Here is a 15,700-nt window from a genome sequence, read left to right as displayed (position 1 = left end):
AAATTTCCACACTCTGTGTACAAAGTTGGCTTTGCTCTAAAGTGTGAAGTCAAGCCAGCAGACCAAGTTCTTCTTTTAGAGCAAAATCCACTTCAACACACATGATTTACCAGATCAAAGTATTCCATCAACCTGTAAAACTGGTGATAGTTAAGACTTTGTGTTGTCTTTACACTTCGAGGTTGTTGTTTGTATATTACAGTTGTATGTGACTCATTTGTGACATGATCACCTGTATCTGATTGGGCTATTAATGTCCCTTAAAGGTCAAGTTTACCTTTGGGAGCAGTGATTTCAAAAATGTTCAAGATATCACATTTGATGCATATATGTAGGTCTGTTATATCACAAAACATTCTACCATATACAACTTTTGCAATAAAGCCTAAAATATAAGGAGATATCAGTGTTTTTCTCAATAAACCGTAACTGTTGACGGTTTAGTCCGAAAACATTTTTATTACAACTATTGTTCACATTTTGTGTATTTAACAACACTTAACATCCATTATACGGATTCAAATTTTTACAGTGGTTGTTTTTATCCCTAACTCACATTTTAGAACTATTTTAAAGCACTAATGCTGGGTTTTTGTTTCATTTGCAAATGGTAAATTATGCCTTTAATGTTTTTCCCTGTCTCATGCTGTTAAGTCAGTTTTAGTTGAACTGTCAGCAAAGTTTATTTCCCCCCATATCTTGAATCAACAGTTGCCTCTCCTTGAAATTTGGACCTTGACAACGCATATTATGGCTTGGACAAAAGTTGCTTTTCAATGTGAACACCTGGGAAAGCGTGGAAGCCAGAGAATTATTGGCCAAGAAACTTTGCGGAACAAAACAAACACTTTACACCTTTACACCACTATGTGTTTACTTTTAAATTTGAACTGTAAAAAGAAGAATGATACTGAGTTGACTTTTTCTCACAGAGAAAAGGGCTTCAGTTCAATTGGCTTGGCCTCAGTTCACATGGCTTGACCTCAGAACAAGAGACACTGAGCATGATTGATATGTGCACCTGTAGACTTCCGCAGTCCATCTCTTGAAAATAGATCTATTCATTGAATACTTGATACTCATAATGATGATATCTGAACTTTCATATTCTCATGGATGGTCATTGATATTAATAGCTGTGCGGCAGTTTCTGTCGTTTATACACATACACATGTACTTACCTTTTATGCTTGTATGGTGACTGTTCAGTGTAAGTAAATATCCGTGCATATCTACTGGCAGTATTCATACAAACGGACATCTTTTTTGCTGTACATTTAGTTTAACATGTATGGTATTAAGTTTTTTTTTACTATTCCTATACACATGATATTAATTTGTATGTGCTTGTGTATGTTTAACAAGATAGACCACCTTTGTTTTGATGAATGAGACATCCCTTCTTGATATGAGACCTGAATAGATTGATAAATAAACAAATGAAAATGTGGATCATTAAATACATGTAGATAGATGATTAAGAATAGATGAGATACTGTATACGCCATATATTGTGCGAGTCTAAATTTTCGCGAATCGGGAAATTCCCAACGATTTCGCGAGTGGTTAAATTCGCGATTGTGGAGTCCTGTACTGGATGCAGAAGTGTACACGCGTACGTCACATTCACATCGGGATAAGAGTCAATATTTTCATGTGTCTTTAATTTTGCGAATAGCAAACCTAACTCACGAAATTCACGAAAATAAAAACCTCGCGAAATATTCGGCGTATACAGTATTCACGGTGAAAGAGAAGCAGTTACGTAAGTCATAGAATGAAAACTGTATGTGATGACTTGTTTTGTATGATATGTTCTAACAAACATTTCTGCTGCCTACCTGTAATTTCCTGTCCCTTTTTATCATCTAATTTAAATTGCCTTTTGACCCAGTGGAATGGTTTCAGCAAGATGTCTTTTTTAATCTTGAACAATACTCACAAGAAGGTATTGCATTTTGTATCTTCATCATCAGAGCTACCGGTACTTGTTTTAACCATACTCTCTCAAAATTAAAAGTACTGCAAATATGGTACAGTATTTCCTTACATGCCCTATCAGATAATTTTATATCAAAAAATGCTTTAAGTGCAAAAAGTTTTGGAGACAGTTAGAGCTGGAACAGCTTAGTGTTTTGATCATTTGGTGCATTGATGATAAATCAAAATGTATAAGAGATGAAAATGTTAACGGAACACCTTTGTAATTAGCGGCAACTGTCGAGCTAATATGATTGATAATTCTTGATAATGAGATAGCCCATGAGTGTCTCAGGGTTAGAGCAACAGAGTGGGACTTTGCACTGATTGCTGAGAGAAGTAAGTGTTCATGTAGCCACCATGGAAGAGTGTGCATGGGCATTGTGAAGCATCTTGCTAGCTAATACTTGAACTTGGCCTTGACTCCAATGCTCAAAGGATGAAGGTCATCTCCAATCCTTACATGTACTTGCATGTTGGGAAAATTTTAGCGATTAAAAGCAATTAGTTTATCCATGATTTGATATCAGCTTATCTCAAGATGCCAAGGTTTTGCTGTCAAGAGCTAATCGATGCAGTGATACAGATTAGAAAGTTCCGATCAGAAGATAAATTACTTGTATTTTTTTCATTCTGTTTTGTTACAGGGTTGGATGAACGAGCTTACAGTAGCCTATGACCCTGAAACCTACAATGTCAATCAAACACATTCCATCTTTGTGCGCCTGGAGGGCCACACCCTAAGACTATCGAGACCAAAGCAGAACATTGCCAGAAGAGCCATGTTTGATGAGCCGACACCGAAACCAGAGTTTATACACCAAAGGATCTACGACATCCGAGGAAGCAATGTCTACCTGCAGCCGGATGGCTTAGTCAAGAAACGGCTCTGGAGTAAGAAGTATCCACTGTTTATTGAGCTCCCGAAAAAGGGACTTTCAGTAGAGAAAAAGGATATATCACCGCCAGATGATGGGGTTGCCCAGGGTCTTGGTTTCGATGTCATCAAAAACGAAGAGTGCGATGACAAAGTGCTTATTCTGTTTGCCAGGACCAGTCGTGAAAAAGAGGAATGGTTTTGGAAGTTTGAGGCAGCATCAACATCACAGAAGAATCGCATCCGTCCCATCCAAACTCTCCAAAAGAAAGTGTTCCTGATAGGCAACGATTTCATCGGTGAGGATGGAAACCCAATCTATAGGGACCCTGAGGACATCACGTCCAGGAAAGCCATGGTGGACTTCTTCAAGTTCCTAGCCAAGATAATGCCAAAGGAGAAGGATGTCAAAGACACTCTGGTCCAGGACATCAAGGCCAAGGCAGGTGGTGTGACCTACGCCAGTCCCGGGCGTCGGCCGGCAAAGGGAAACCTGGAGCGGGAAGGTAGCATCCAGGGTGGGGTTAGCAACGACACTCCTGTGGCTTGGCTGAATGCCTTTGTGGGACGCTTCTTCTGGGACTTCCTACGGGAGGAACAGTGGGCAGAGATTGTCCAGGCCAAGCTGCAGAAGAAACTCTCCAAGCTCAAGGTACGGTGTAACCAACAGAATAATCAATTGTTACGACCAAAATCACTCTGAGAATGATCGCACAAAAGAAACAATCAACAAATGTTCAGGCGGTTTATTAACAGTGATATTGTGGGTACAGACTCGTAATCAGTTTTCACATCAGTACAATAATGATCAATAAAACAATTACAAATCGGTTATGGAATCACTTACATGCATCCAAATCTTAAAGAACAAAGTCCCTACAGTTCCCTGGTAGTGTCCAGATACGAGGTTCGATGCACAGATGAATGATCCGTGACGCACCAATGAATGATTCCTCCGACGTAAATCCAGAGGCGCTGATTGCAATAATCCACGTTATAAATCCGGAGTAAAGTCCACGATATATGTCCACGGCGAAACGTGCAAAAATCCAAACGTTATGACGACCACGTCCAGTTGATGCGTTGAATGATGATTCACTTCATAATGTCCAGCAAAGAAACCAGCCCGTCACAGCTTTGCCGTAATAATGTCCGTTGACACTAAAATATGGAGTCTATCTCCAATGTAGGCAAATTAATTCTCTGCAGGCAAAATGTCTCCCAGGCCTTATCTCCACAAACTTAGACCCCGTTTACAGTGCGAGGCTCGGCCGCGGCTCGGCCGCGGCCGTGCCCAGCCCCGCTTCAGTGTAAACGCACAAAAGGCCAAATGCGAGGCCAAAATTGGCCTCGCATGTGGCCTCGCTCTGGAGGTGGTCTCGGCCGCGGCTCGGCCGCGGCCGAGCCCGGCCTTTTCTTGGTGTAAACGCAAACTGGGCCAAATGCGCGGCCAATTGCGCGGCCAATTTTAGTCTGGCTTCCAAACCCTCTGCATGTATATTTTGCTATTCAGAATATTTACCCCCTCAACGTCGAAAACTAGTATAGCGTAAGGTGGTTTTGTCCTGCAAAGGATTCTTTTCTTCGGCAAAGGCCTTTGCCCGAACGGCGACTTCGTCGCCACAGAATTCATTTGGCAAAGGGTCTGAAAACCAGACAATACCAAATTGCATTTGTTTACAAGCAGAGCGCCACTACGACAAAATATTGAAAGGTTTGAATCAAAAGCGCGGCCGAGCCCGGCAGTGTAAACGGACAAAATTGCGAGGCCCGGCCTCGCAATTGAGGCTGGGCTCGGCCGCGGCTCGGCCCAGCCCCGCACTGTAAACGGGGTCACAGTTTGTATAGCAGGTCAGCAGGTAACACAGGACGGACAATAACAAGTCGCTTCAGAGCCAGAAGTGACGTAACTCTCAGAGCAGAGGTGTTGGGTACTCTGCCTACCTCAGAATTTCTCCGGCTTATATACTATCCATTCACCCCTTTCTAGTACATTCTGTAATTTTCTCCAACCTGGGGACACATACCTGAACATACTAGCAAGTCCAAATTCCAGGAATCCTGGATAACTCACTGCCTAACAATGTGCATAACATAATTGCCAAAATTAACTACCAATCACATTGGGCTACAGGGACAGTGCCTCACCATCATCCAAATATGTAAGCACTTCCTAGAATTTTCTGGAATGGGTCAAATCATTCTAGATTGAGTGAGCTATAATGTATTTCCTGTCACATGCATGTACTGGAGCTATATTGTATACCACCTACATAGAAAATTCTCCACTGATCTGGTCAGCCTGTATGTACTATATCTATATCATATAGAATGTTCTCCATTAATCTGGTCACCCCGTGTACATACACATTAAAACAACCATGCATACAGCCTTGATACATGTACATAACTACTAGTGTGTACATTTGTGACACAATGATCATTTATAAGTAACTTAGTACATTATAGACAGCATTAAATGTTGGTAATGAGCAACCCCTATAAATTCTTCTAAAAATGAAAAAAAAAGAAGAGAGAATATGCTCTTCAAATAGCAGTGTTAGCAACAAAGTGCAGATATTCACACAATCTTAATTGAAAATGCTCCATATCTGGAATCAGAATCTGGATTGAGGTTTCAGTTGCTTGTGAATGCTTAGCCAATTTATGATGAGCCCAAAGGCATGATGTACATGTTTCCTGCCAGAGATGTATTTGTAAGGGATAATTCAAATATGATGAATTACAAACTGCAAAATCTATAATCTAGATTCAAAATGATTGCTGAAGCTTGCCAAGTTCCTGTGATACTCTGAAGGTCATAAATACAGATTTGTACATGTTTGTTTACAGGAGTAGTACTTCAGCCATGTGACAGCTTACTATTTGGTCTTGATAAGGTTTGTCTGAATATGACTTGCATATATTGTATATCATTTGTTGAATTCCATAAGACCATTGTGATAGTGAAAATGAAACACTGCCATATATTGGGGGATCAATCATCTAAATTAAGCTAGGGATTTCTGAAAGGATATGTTCCAATCTGGTTGGAACACCAAATTTCTGTACAGTGAAAGTTCACCGAAATGAAATTTGAGCGATTAAAGCAGTGTATTGGCACCAGACAAAACCCAACAGGAATTAAAAGGTTGAAGCAGTTGACGTATCAGTTTGTTGTTTCACCTGTAACCTTGGAAACCTAGAAAAATAGCTGTCTGGATCAAGTGGCCAATTATGTTGGAGTTTGATCATTTCTTTTTCAGACAAAAAGACCAGGATTTGACTTTTCTTGGAGTTTTCTCTTCCTTGAAATCATGATATATGCAGATCCTATGCAACCAACAATCTGTCCTTCTGTAATGTTGAGTCCTGAAGAAAAAAAAGAAAAGGGGGGGGGGGAGTTCTGTGCATCAAACAGAAAGGAATCTTACTATTGATAAGTGAACCCGCAGATATAAACAATTTCTCCTCATGAATACTATGTATGATGTATGATCTGTATTCAAATTTTAGTTTTACCAATAATTTGTGTATTCTGGCCATTTTCTCCAAATCTGTGGCTCTTGTCTGGCAGGATTTCACCTTGTGAAATTATATACTTTCCAAGAAGCCTGTGTTCTTCTTGAGACTGTTGTGTTGTGTTCTCAGTTCACAAGATTTTACAATGAAAGTCTTATATGGAGTATTCTCCTTAGAATAAATGATTAAAGAAAGTAAGAAACACACACACACACATACTCGCTCACATGCGCAATGCAATATTTGTGTATGAGTGTCTGTTTTTAAGACACCTCTGATGATTCAAACTTGGCTGACAAGAAGTGTTCTCGTGTAGGCTTCCTACATTCAGCTGATTTCAAGATTTATTGGAAGGATATGGCAGATTATGAAAAGCCAGGTAGGTACACTGTACTGTGGTAGGATCTATGGCAGTCGAGAGTGCTCCACCTCTCTCACATGCCTGGCTTTAAATAGCCTTAGTCCAAGACACTCTCATACAATAATGTATAAATGAGCCAGTTCATAATTAGCTCATGTGCACATTTGCACAAGTGACCCTTCTTTTTTTCTAAGTTGTTAGGTATTTCACTTGTATTCAAAGCGACATAATACATGGGTTTGTCCGATATCACAATTTACTGAAATTGTGTTCACACAAAGAATGAGCTTTCGTATACAAGGTGACCAGAATTAACAATTTGGGAAGCATCTAATTTATTGGTTAGCATGGAATGCATCAACAAACCTTTTAGGCTCTCCTGAAATCTTTGATGCTGTCGGGTGGATGCGATGCAAGCATCATTTGTAAGGATTACATGAGAAATCATTACATCACAGATCTATCTCAGTGAATTGAAAAGCTTTCATGCCTTGACCCTTTTCATGTACAAAGTGGAACTATGAAATGCCTTATTGCCAGAGAAATGAAAAGAGAATAACCACAGTATGAGATGTTGCCTCCAGCCTCCAGCAACAGGCAAGCACTGGTGACGACATGCTCAGTTTTGGCTCGTCCCTCTCATCATCATGATACTTGGCGCAAAAAATAAAAAATAAAAAAATAGAGTGGGAGCCTTTGAGAAGACTAGGCTTTGGATAGCTTGGGTGTTTTCCCGCTGTTTGCTCGTACAACTATGTGTATATACAATGTGTCCAGCATGGACGGTAAGAAATGTGTGCTCTTCCATCATCTATCTGCATGTTGGAAGTGTTGCCTTTTTTTTTTTTTTCTTTCTTTCTTTTTTTTTTTTCTTTTTTTTTTTTTGTTGTTGTTGTTGTAAGATTGCTGGCTATGCTTTGGTCGGGAAGATTATTAATTTCCGTTCGATGTTGGCCCATAGATACAAGTCCTGGAGGGCACAGGAGGGTGGGTGGATGTTTAATAACTGACTTATGACTGATGCATTTCAAGCTTTGTAGAAACATGCTTTGAAATTGTAGAGTCACACCAGAGGTAGGTTGCTTCAAAATGGATGAAGTGTTTCAGACTATATTTGCTGTGTGCAAATGTTGGTACAATCTATATGTGTATGTTTGTCTGTATTCTTCAGTTTCCTGGTCAGTTTTCACTTCAGTCAACATATGCTCATAGCCCAGAGTGCAGATAAGGTTTTTAATAGCATGTGGCGAATAAAAGAGTAATTCTGTTAGGTGATTTAAATGAAACATTTAGACATCCATTATTACCAGTTGTGCTACATCAGGCAAGGGGGGACAAATTGCTGGCGAGTACTGAGGTCGTCATGGAAATCCATTAGCATTGAGTGTGCTATGGGGAAACTGAATACAAACTAAACGAACACTGTACAATTTAAGGTGCGAAGCAGACATAGTCAGGTGTGGTTGTGAATTGTAAGGACTTCAGTATATTTGGTGCAGTCGGGTAAGGTACAGTTACTATACAGTAGTATTCACATTTTTATTTGAAGAAGGTTAAAGTAGAGACCCAATGAAATCAGGATAGTTGTACATGCATGTCAGTGTAGATTTCCAATGAGAACAACCAATTTCAATCCTGAGGTATAAAAAAAAAAAAAAAAAAAGACAAAATACATTACCTACATGTGCAATATCTGCATTTTCCAGCTGAGATTCAATTTTTTGGAGAGTTAACTGTGACTGTCTTGACATTTAAACCTTGACATTTAAACCTTGACTGTGTGGCAAATACTAGTGCATATAATGTGTAATTACATTGTATGGGTCTTGCTTGAACCTTTGGCCAGCACCCCCACTGATGATTCAACAACAACCACAAGTTGCATACTAAATGAAACAATTGGATAGCATGCTTGCTTCCTTGTAATTGATGCCATTTACCCCCTCCCCCCTTTTTTTTTTCTTTATTTGGCAGGGGGCAGGGGTGGGGAGGTGGAGGGTGTGAGTGGCCAATTCAAAAACACGGTTCTCAGATGCCCAACTACAAGTCTAGCTGAATGTAGAAAAGATTGATTCTGTACATTGTATACCAATGTGTTGCAATTTTGCCCCAGTGGGCGTGTGCACATTTCAGCAATATGTGGCTGGAATGGATGTAGGCTTCAATTAAGTAATGATAGCGGAGATGATTGCTGGGTGTGTGTGTGTGTGGGGGGGGGGGGGTGGGGGAGGGGAGGTTGAAGAGTTACTAATGAAGCTACGTGTTTTTGCGAGTGGTAATTAAGTCGGTGTGGATCACGCCATTGCATAATGTTTGGGCTGAGAGCGATGGCTAGCGTCTGCTGGATGCAGACTCACATGGCATAACTCTGGCAGGATGAGTCACGCCCCGTGCACATCACCGAGTCACCTAGGGAATGCAGGAGAACTAGATGCTGCTCCAGGAGAAAATTGCAGTAGGGAAATTAAAGGAAAATCCTGTTCCTTGTCCAGGGCGGCTTAAGAATGGGAGAGAATGTCATCACATTATAAATTATGTCTTTCATGAGAACGGACGTCAGAAAACAAACAAACAAACCACAAACTAACATTATGGAATTGTTTAAGTTTCTTTCATTCTCTCAAAAGGTTGGTATTGGTCACAAACTGATATTCAAATATTGTGCAATGGAGGCATTATCTCACAACTCTGTCATTCGTTTGGTATGAATACTAGATTTATACTGGAATTTGATATTTTTTTAATGATAGCAGACCCCCCCCCCCACCCCCCACAGAAGTCTTCATTACAAAGTCAGTACTCTGAAATTATTTCAATGAAAATTATATGATATCTTCTGTTACATTCATCATAAGAAAAGGGAAATTTATAGTCATTGATCTTCCCACATGCCAGAATATCACAATATGTGGTTTAATTAATAGTGCAATGCATTATGAATAGAGCATCATATTCTGTGGTTATTTAGGATGTGTTGTGCTAAATCTTGAGTAGAGTTGAAGTGAAAAAGGTCTTTCAGCCCAGTGACATTTCTTGCATCAAATTCCCTGTCAAATTGTCATTGAATTCAACACCTTTTTCATTAGGGCCTCACATTCTATTGCGTTACTCCTCCTTAAAGACAAAAACAAAACAAAACAAACAAAGAAAAGAAAGGATACTATATGCGCAACACTGCAAACAGCCACAGAGTTCCCAGGTGTGACCGAGATACGGTGTATTATGAAAAAGCACGCTGCCTTAGTGTCACTCATGGGTATCCACATGAAATGCAAGGACACTCGAGAGAAAATGTGGGTCAGAGGAGATTGCAAACTGGTGCAGAGAATCTCATCCCAATGTACCCCTTTCAGATCTTAAAAGTAGAAGATGGAATTAAAGCCTGCATCGCTCTGCTGTATTTCTCAGTGCCTTCTGACGTAAACTGCACAATGTCAATTGTGCCGTATTCTGACGATGCTTCAGAACATCTTGCTTCATTCCGTTTTGCTCAAAGGCGTCATATCATCTAAAAGCACTTCATGCATAAGTTCTTTTCTCAATGTGAAAGGGCCCTAAGTACAAGGTTTGAGGTGTGGTAATCCACCTCATATCACTAATACCCCTTTCATAAACTCAATAATGCGGATAATATCCGCAACATTTGGTCGTAAAATCGGAGAGGGGAAAGAATAATGCGCATTATTTCGACCCTTCTATTATCCGCATAATAGCAGCGTCGGGACGAGATTTTGAGTTTATGAACGCAAACCCAAATAATGCGGATAATTGCCGGGGTGCGGTCAAACGTCACCTGTCTTTCCCGTAGAAGGGGGGTGTGCAGTCACCATGACGATTATCCGCCTTTTTCAGGACGGGCGCTCGTAAAAATAATGCGGATTATTTTCAGAGTTTGTGAACGCATTTTTTATTGAATTGTCCGCATTATTCTTATGCGGATAATAGGAGGATGAGTTTATGAAAGGGGTATAAGTGATATGAATTGTTGTACAGGGAGTTGCACACTGGCATCTCTCACTTTCCCTTCTTTTTCACTTTCCGGTTTCCCTGTCTCCGTCTATTCTCTGTTGTGCATGTTCTGCCGACACTAAAGCACCAAGGATATATTGTCAAAGCTTGCCTTCGTTTTTCTTGTTTAGCCGGAGTGGAGTTTGCGTGGGAGATTTCAGAGATGTGATGGAGAAAGCAGGAGAAAGTGAAGGTTCTTGGCTGTAAAGCTTGTAGATTGTTTTTTGTTTTTTGTTGTTTTTTTTTTTGAGGGAGTGGGAGTGGGTAAAGAGAGAGAGATAAGGGAGATATGTTCACATGATATTACAAGTTGATTGTGGAAGAATTTATGAAAGAGAAAGAGGAAAAAAATTTTTGACTAGCTCTATACATTTATTCTTTTGTTCCCCTTTCAGGTCATATTTGACAAGATTTCTTGTGCTTGATCAGAGACTGTTTACAATATTAGTGTTCAGTTTCATACAGGTGCAGGTGTAGTTCAAAGTCAAGGATGATGTTAAGCAAAGGAATGGACATATTTTTTGTTATTTCGTTTTTGTTTCGATTTCAGAACAATGTTATTTGCATTCGCTTTCACCAGGAGTGGGTATGCGGCATATGTTTGGTTCTGAAAGCTGTGTGATTTATAGATAACTGAAACGAAGCATATGGCGAGAAATCAATCATCAAATCATGACAAAAATTAGCCGTATGTACAATCACATATTGGAATGGATCATCAGCAAACTATGCGAAGGCAGTAAACTAGGTGAAATCATGGACCTAACATAGGTCCATGGTGAAATATAGGAAGCAACAAGTGTTGAGTGGAGAAACATGGAGCCAAATCTACTTATGTACAGGTCTCCACCTGTAAATCATCTTTCATAAACTGAAAGAGATGTATGTTAAAGATTGAAAATGAAACATTTCTATAAAATACACAAAAGATTCAAGCCCTGTCCTGGTTGACCTCCAAGTACACGTAAATCAGCGTGTTTCCCTTCGGACATCAGATTGGTTAAGGAGAATTTTTTGTTCAAACCCTGCACCAGAGGTCCATAAAGCTAGACTATGTGCCATTTCATTAAGAAATTCCCAATATTGTGGTGCATGTACTCATAAACAAAGAAGTTCCTCTCAAATTTTATTTAACTTATAGACATCCATACTCATAGGGGCATCTTGTAGAGAAAGTCTCACTCATCAACCGCAACCACAAAGTTTGCACATCACTTGTACACTCAATTTTTCCTGAATGTTCCTCCTAGGTTGCTTGAGTGTTTTTGATACAAATGTGTGAAGGGGCCAGGGCAAGTTCATTTTATCTGAAGTGTGAGACTGAAATAAGCTCTGTGCTAATTATGGCAGTGCCTGAGGATTATAGACTTGTGCAGATGGAATGTGTGTACCAGGCCAAATATTGACCCAGCCGTGTGTCATTTCAGCAGTGTTACCATACAGCCATCCTACTCAATGCAAGAGATACGGATCAATATATGCTTGACAACTTGATTACAGAAAAGCTCGGGGTGTGCAGATATATAATATTATGTAGTAACAGTGGAAATATGGTTTCAATAGATAACTTTCCAAGTCCGTTTATGTCTGTTGAAGCTTTGCATGAATATATTTTCAGTGTATTTCTTTTGATTGTGCCTTTTTTTTTCCTTCTGTGAGCAAGTTGTGTTGCGTTCTCCATACATTTTTTTCTCTTGACCACTAAATGACTAGTATTTTCCCCTCTGTCTCTTGTCCACATGTAGCCTCCTTTTACAGCAGGTTCTAATAATTCTTGTGTGTCGTTCTCATGATTTTTGCATTGTCTTTGCTCTATTTGCTTGTTTTTCTCTCTTCCCGTATTGAAAGGTTATGTCACTTGTAGAATTTAGTAGGTATTAAGGAGAAGGGAAAATGGTAAAGTGTAGCCATATGTAGCATATCTGGTAGATTTTGATAGGCAAGCAAGGAGAATTAGGACATATAAAAGAACGCTGTAAGTGAAATTCAGTGACTCATGGAACAATGGGATTATGTTGGAACTCTTTAATAGTTTCTCACATGCGTGATATTGAGACCGTTTAATTTAGTGCCATGGTTTAGTTTTGGGTTCTGTTTTTGTTTTTGTGAGAATCAAAGATTTCAGGCTGTCGTAAAAAAATTGTTGATATCCTTGGGACTCTGCCAGGGATATTTTAAGATATCAGTGTTTCTTCTCCATTTCAGTCTATTGTCTGTATGAACTGAACACAAATAATGATATCATGGATATATAAAAGTGTGTTTAGATTATACTCACAAAAGCTTAGTGTGCCCACTGTGAAAACAAGTACCCATACATAGAGTCTCTGTGCAGCATTTAGATGAGGAAATTATGCAAAGGAAGAAATAAGTTCTATTCTGCCACCTGAGCAAATATATTCATTTAAATCACATGGAAGGCAAAATGACAAAGGCACACAAAATTTGCAGAACACCATAAGCATTCCCCCCCCCCCCCCCCCGAACACATAGATGCTATTAATAAACACATTTTATAGTTGGGAATTATTTTTGTTTCTTCTGTTGGGCATTTCCATCGAGCAGTTCGTCAGATATTTTTTTTCTGACCAATTTGCTCTCAGCCAATCAGATGCAAGGATTTCAGAAGCTTACAACAATTTGTTAATAAAATATCTGACAAAACGTTTGATGAAATGCCCCCCTGATTTCCCTCTATCATTCTTTGCGGCAAGAAGTTGTTTTTTGTGTTGTAAATACATGTACTGTATGACTAATGCTTTACAGAACACACACTATCTCTCTCTCTTTTTCTCACTCCCTCTCTCTTTCCCTCTCTCTCTCTCTCTCAGATTCCACACTTCATGGATGCACTGACGATCACCGAGACCGACCTGGGCCTGAATGCGCCCACGGTCCGGCGTGTCTCGCGGCCGACAGTGGACTCGCGGGGCATGTGGATGGACGTGGAGATCCACTACGGCGGCTCCTGCTGGATGACGCTGACCACCAAGTTCAACCTGTGGAAGCTGGGCAAGGACACCCGCATGGAGCGTGAGATGGAGGACATGATGGCCGGCAAGAAGGAGGGCATCGAGAAGCTGGAGAGGTGAGGTGGGGCAGGGCAGGGCAGGGTGGGGTAAGGTGGGGCGGGCAGGGCAGGACAGGGTGAGGCAAGGTGGGGACAGGGCGAGGCGGGGTGGGGCTTCCCGCAGGTGGGCCACTCTCGATACCTTGGTACATGTACCTCTTGGTCTCGAGTATGTAGTTTTCAGTTGATGGCATCTCGTTGCTGGGATGATAAGATCTTATACTGTAAAATGAGGAATGTTCGCGTGCATTTTAATTTTGCGAATTTCGCGAGTGCCGACATTCGCGAAATTAAAATGCATGCAAAATTTTTTGCCTACACAACATGCATTGCATGTCAGTTGCAATTTGTGAAAATTTCATGCTGCAAGAAAGACCATCGGCTCCAATTCGTGAAATTTTCATGCCGCGAATATAACGTGTTTTACAATATCTCAAATTGTGATAAAATCACTTTTAGGATTAATTGTCCATATAATCAGTTAAATAATGTCCTGTTCAAATCCTAGCTGTCTTACCCCAAAATAAAACCACCATGGCATGCCAAAGGAAAGGTTATCCCATTTGTCACAGTTCTTTGCCTCCCATGTTTTTGTTTTTTGTTTTTTGCTCTTATGAACATTTTACATTTTGGAGATACAAGGTTTTTGCCGCCCCAATAGTGATCTGCTTTTATTGCCCCTCAGGAGCATTTCAAATGATAGCTCAGCATGATCATAAATATTGAAATAACAGCAAACAAAAATGTCAAGTGGCTGTGTAATCACAATCATTGTCACTGATTTCAAGACGTTTTGCCATATCTTTATTGCCAATAAGATTTTTTTTTAGGAGATTTCACTTCTAAGATGACAAATTATTTTCACTCTAATCCATTGTGTTGTAGTTATTCTTGATTTCCAGCATGAACAGTAATATCGAGCAATTCATGGAAGTATTGTCATGATTTCTTTGTGTGTGTGTTGTTGTCGTTGCATGGTGTTGAAAATAAATGAATTATACTTTTTTCATTTTTTTTTTTTCAAATTTCTGTTACAGACCATCAGTTAACAAGACACTCTATTGGTCTTAAATTATATATTCTAAATGTAATAATGAAATGCAACAAGAAAACTTGTGCTCAGGAACACCCACTAACAACATCAAAGTGACATTGTCATTGTGCATTGCAAGGGGAAAAAAATGAAGCAACATAAAAGCAAAAGATGCATGAAAATTTGAGCAAAATTGCAGTGATATTTAAAAAGCAATTTCTGCTTTAACTAAAAAAAAAAAAATCATCCAATATAGCATTCCATCCAAGGTTTCACAATAATGTTGCACAGAAGTCCACCTTGTGTTCAAGTCCACTGCAATACCAAACCTGATTTTCCTTGAATTTTAGGCAGAGGAATTAGCTGTGCAGTGCATTATTTTCATGTGGTTTTTTTTTTTTCCTATTTTGTCTGGAGTTTAGTGATAAACACAAATCCTTATTTAAAGAAAAAGTAAAGTATATGGCATTTCCTGCATAGAAGTGTTGTTCAGCTCAAATGACAAAGATGCTTCCTTTGAGATAACCAAGTGTGCCTATTTTGGTGATTTTTGGCAGTAAAATGATATTGACTTTTTCACACATCCCATTTTCAGGTGATCAGTTACTTTTATTTTGCTGCTGCTGTGTGGATAGCTGCCATGTTGGATAAATGTGCATCTTGCAGTATATGATGATATTAGGTCCACATATCACAGAAATATTTTCTAAATGCATGCAGACATGTTTAACATTTTCTCCCACTCCATGTGATGCTGTTTTGTTGTTTTTAATACCCATAATTTCATGTGATGTTAAACTCACTTTTTATTTTGCAATTCTTTTCCTTTGCCCCCCTGCTGCGTTTGGT

General features: G+C 39.6%; 1 protein-coding gene across 2 annotated transcripts in view; it reads left to right on the top strand.

Moving 5' to 3' along the window:
• The window catches only part of LOC140231495 (testis-expressed protein 2-like), a 50,054-nt gene that overhangs the window by 16,113 nt on the left and 18,241 nt on the right, over window positions 1-15,700 (top strand). For both annotated transcript variants that reach the window (XM_072311629.1, XM_072311628.1), the window contains exons 2-3: window positions 2,628-3,509; window positions 13,580-13,836. In XM_072311629.1, coding sequence (XP_072167730.1) covers window positions 2,628-3,509; window positions 13,580-13,836 — 1,139 coding nt within the window. The remainder of the gene's footprint in view (window positions 1-2,627; window positions 3,510-13,579; window positions 13,837-15,700) is intronic.

Source organism: Diadema setosum, chromosome 8 (genome assembly GCF_964275005.1).
Source record: "Diadema setosum chromosome 8, eeDiaSeto1, whole genome shotgun sequence".
Classification (NCBI taxonomy): domain Eukaryota; kingdom Metazoa; phylum Echinodermata; class Echinoidea; order Diadematoida; family Diadematidae; genus Diadema; species Diadema setosum.
This window is presented reverse-complemented; position numbering and strand designations above follow the sequence as displayed.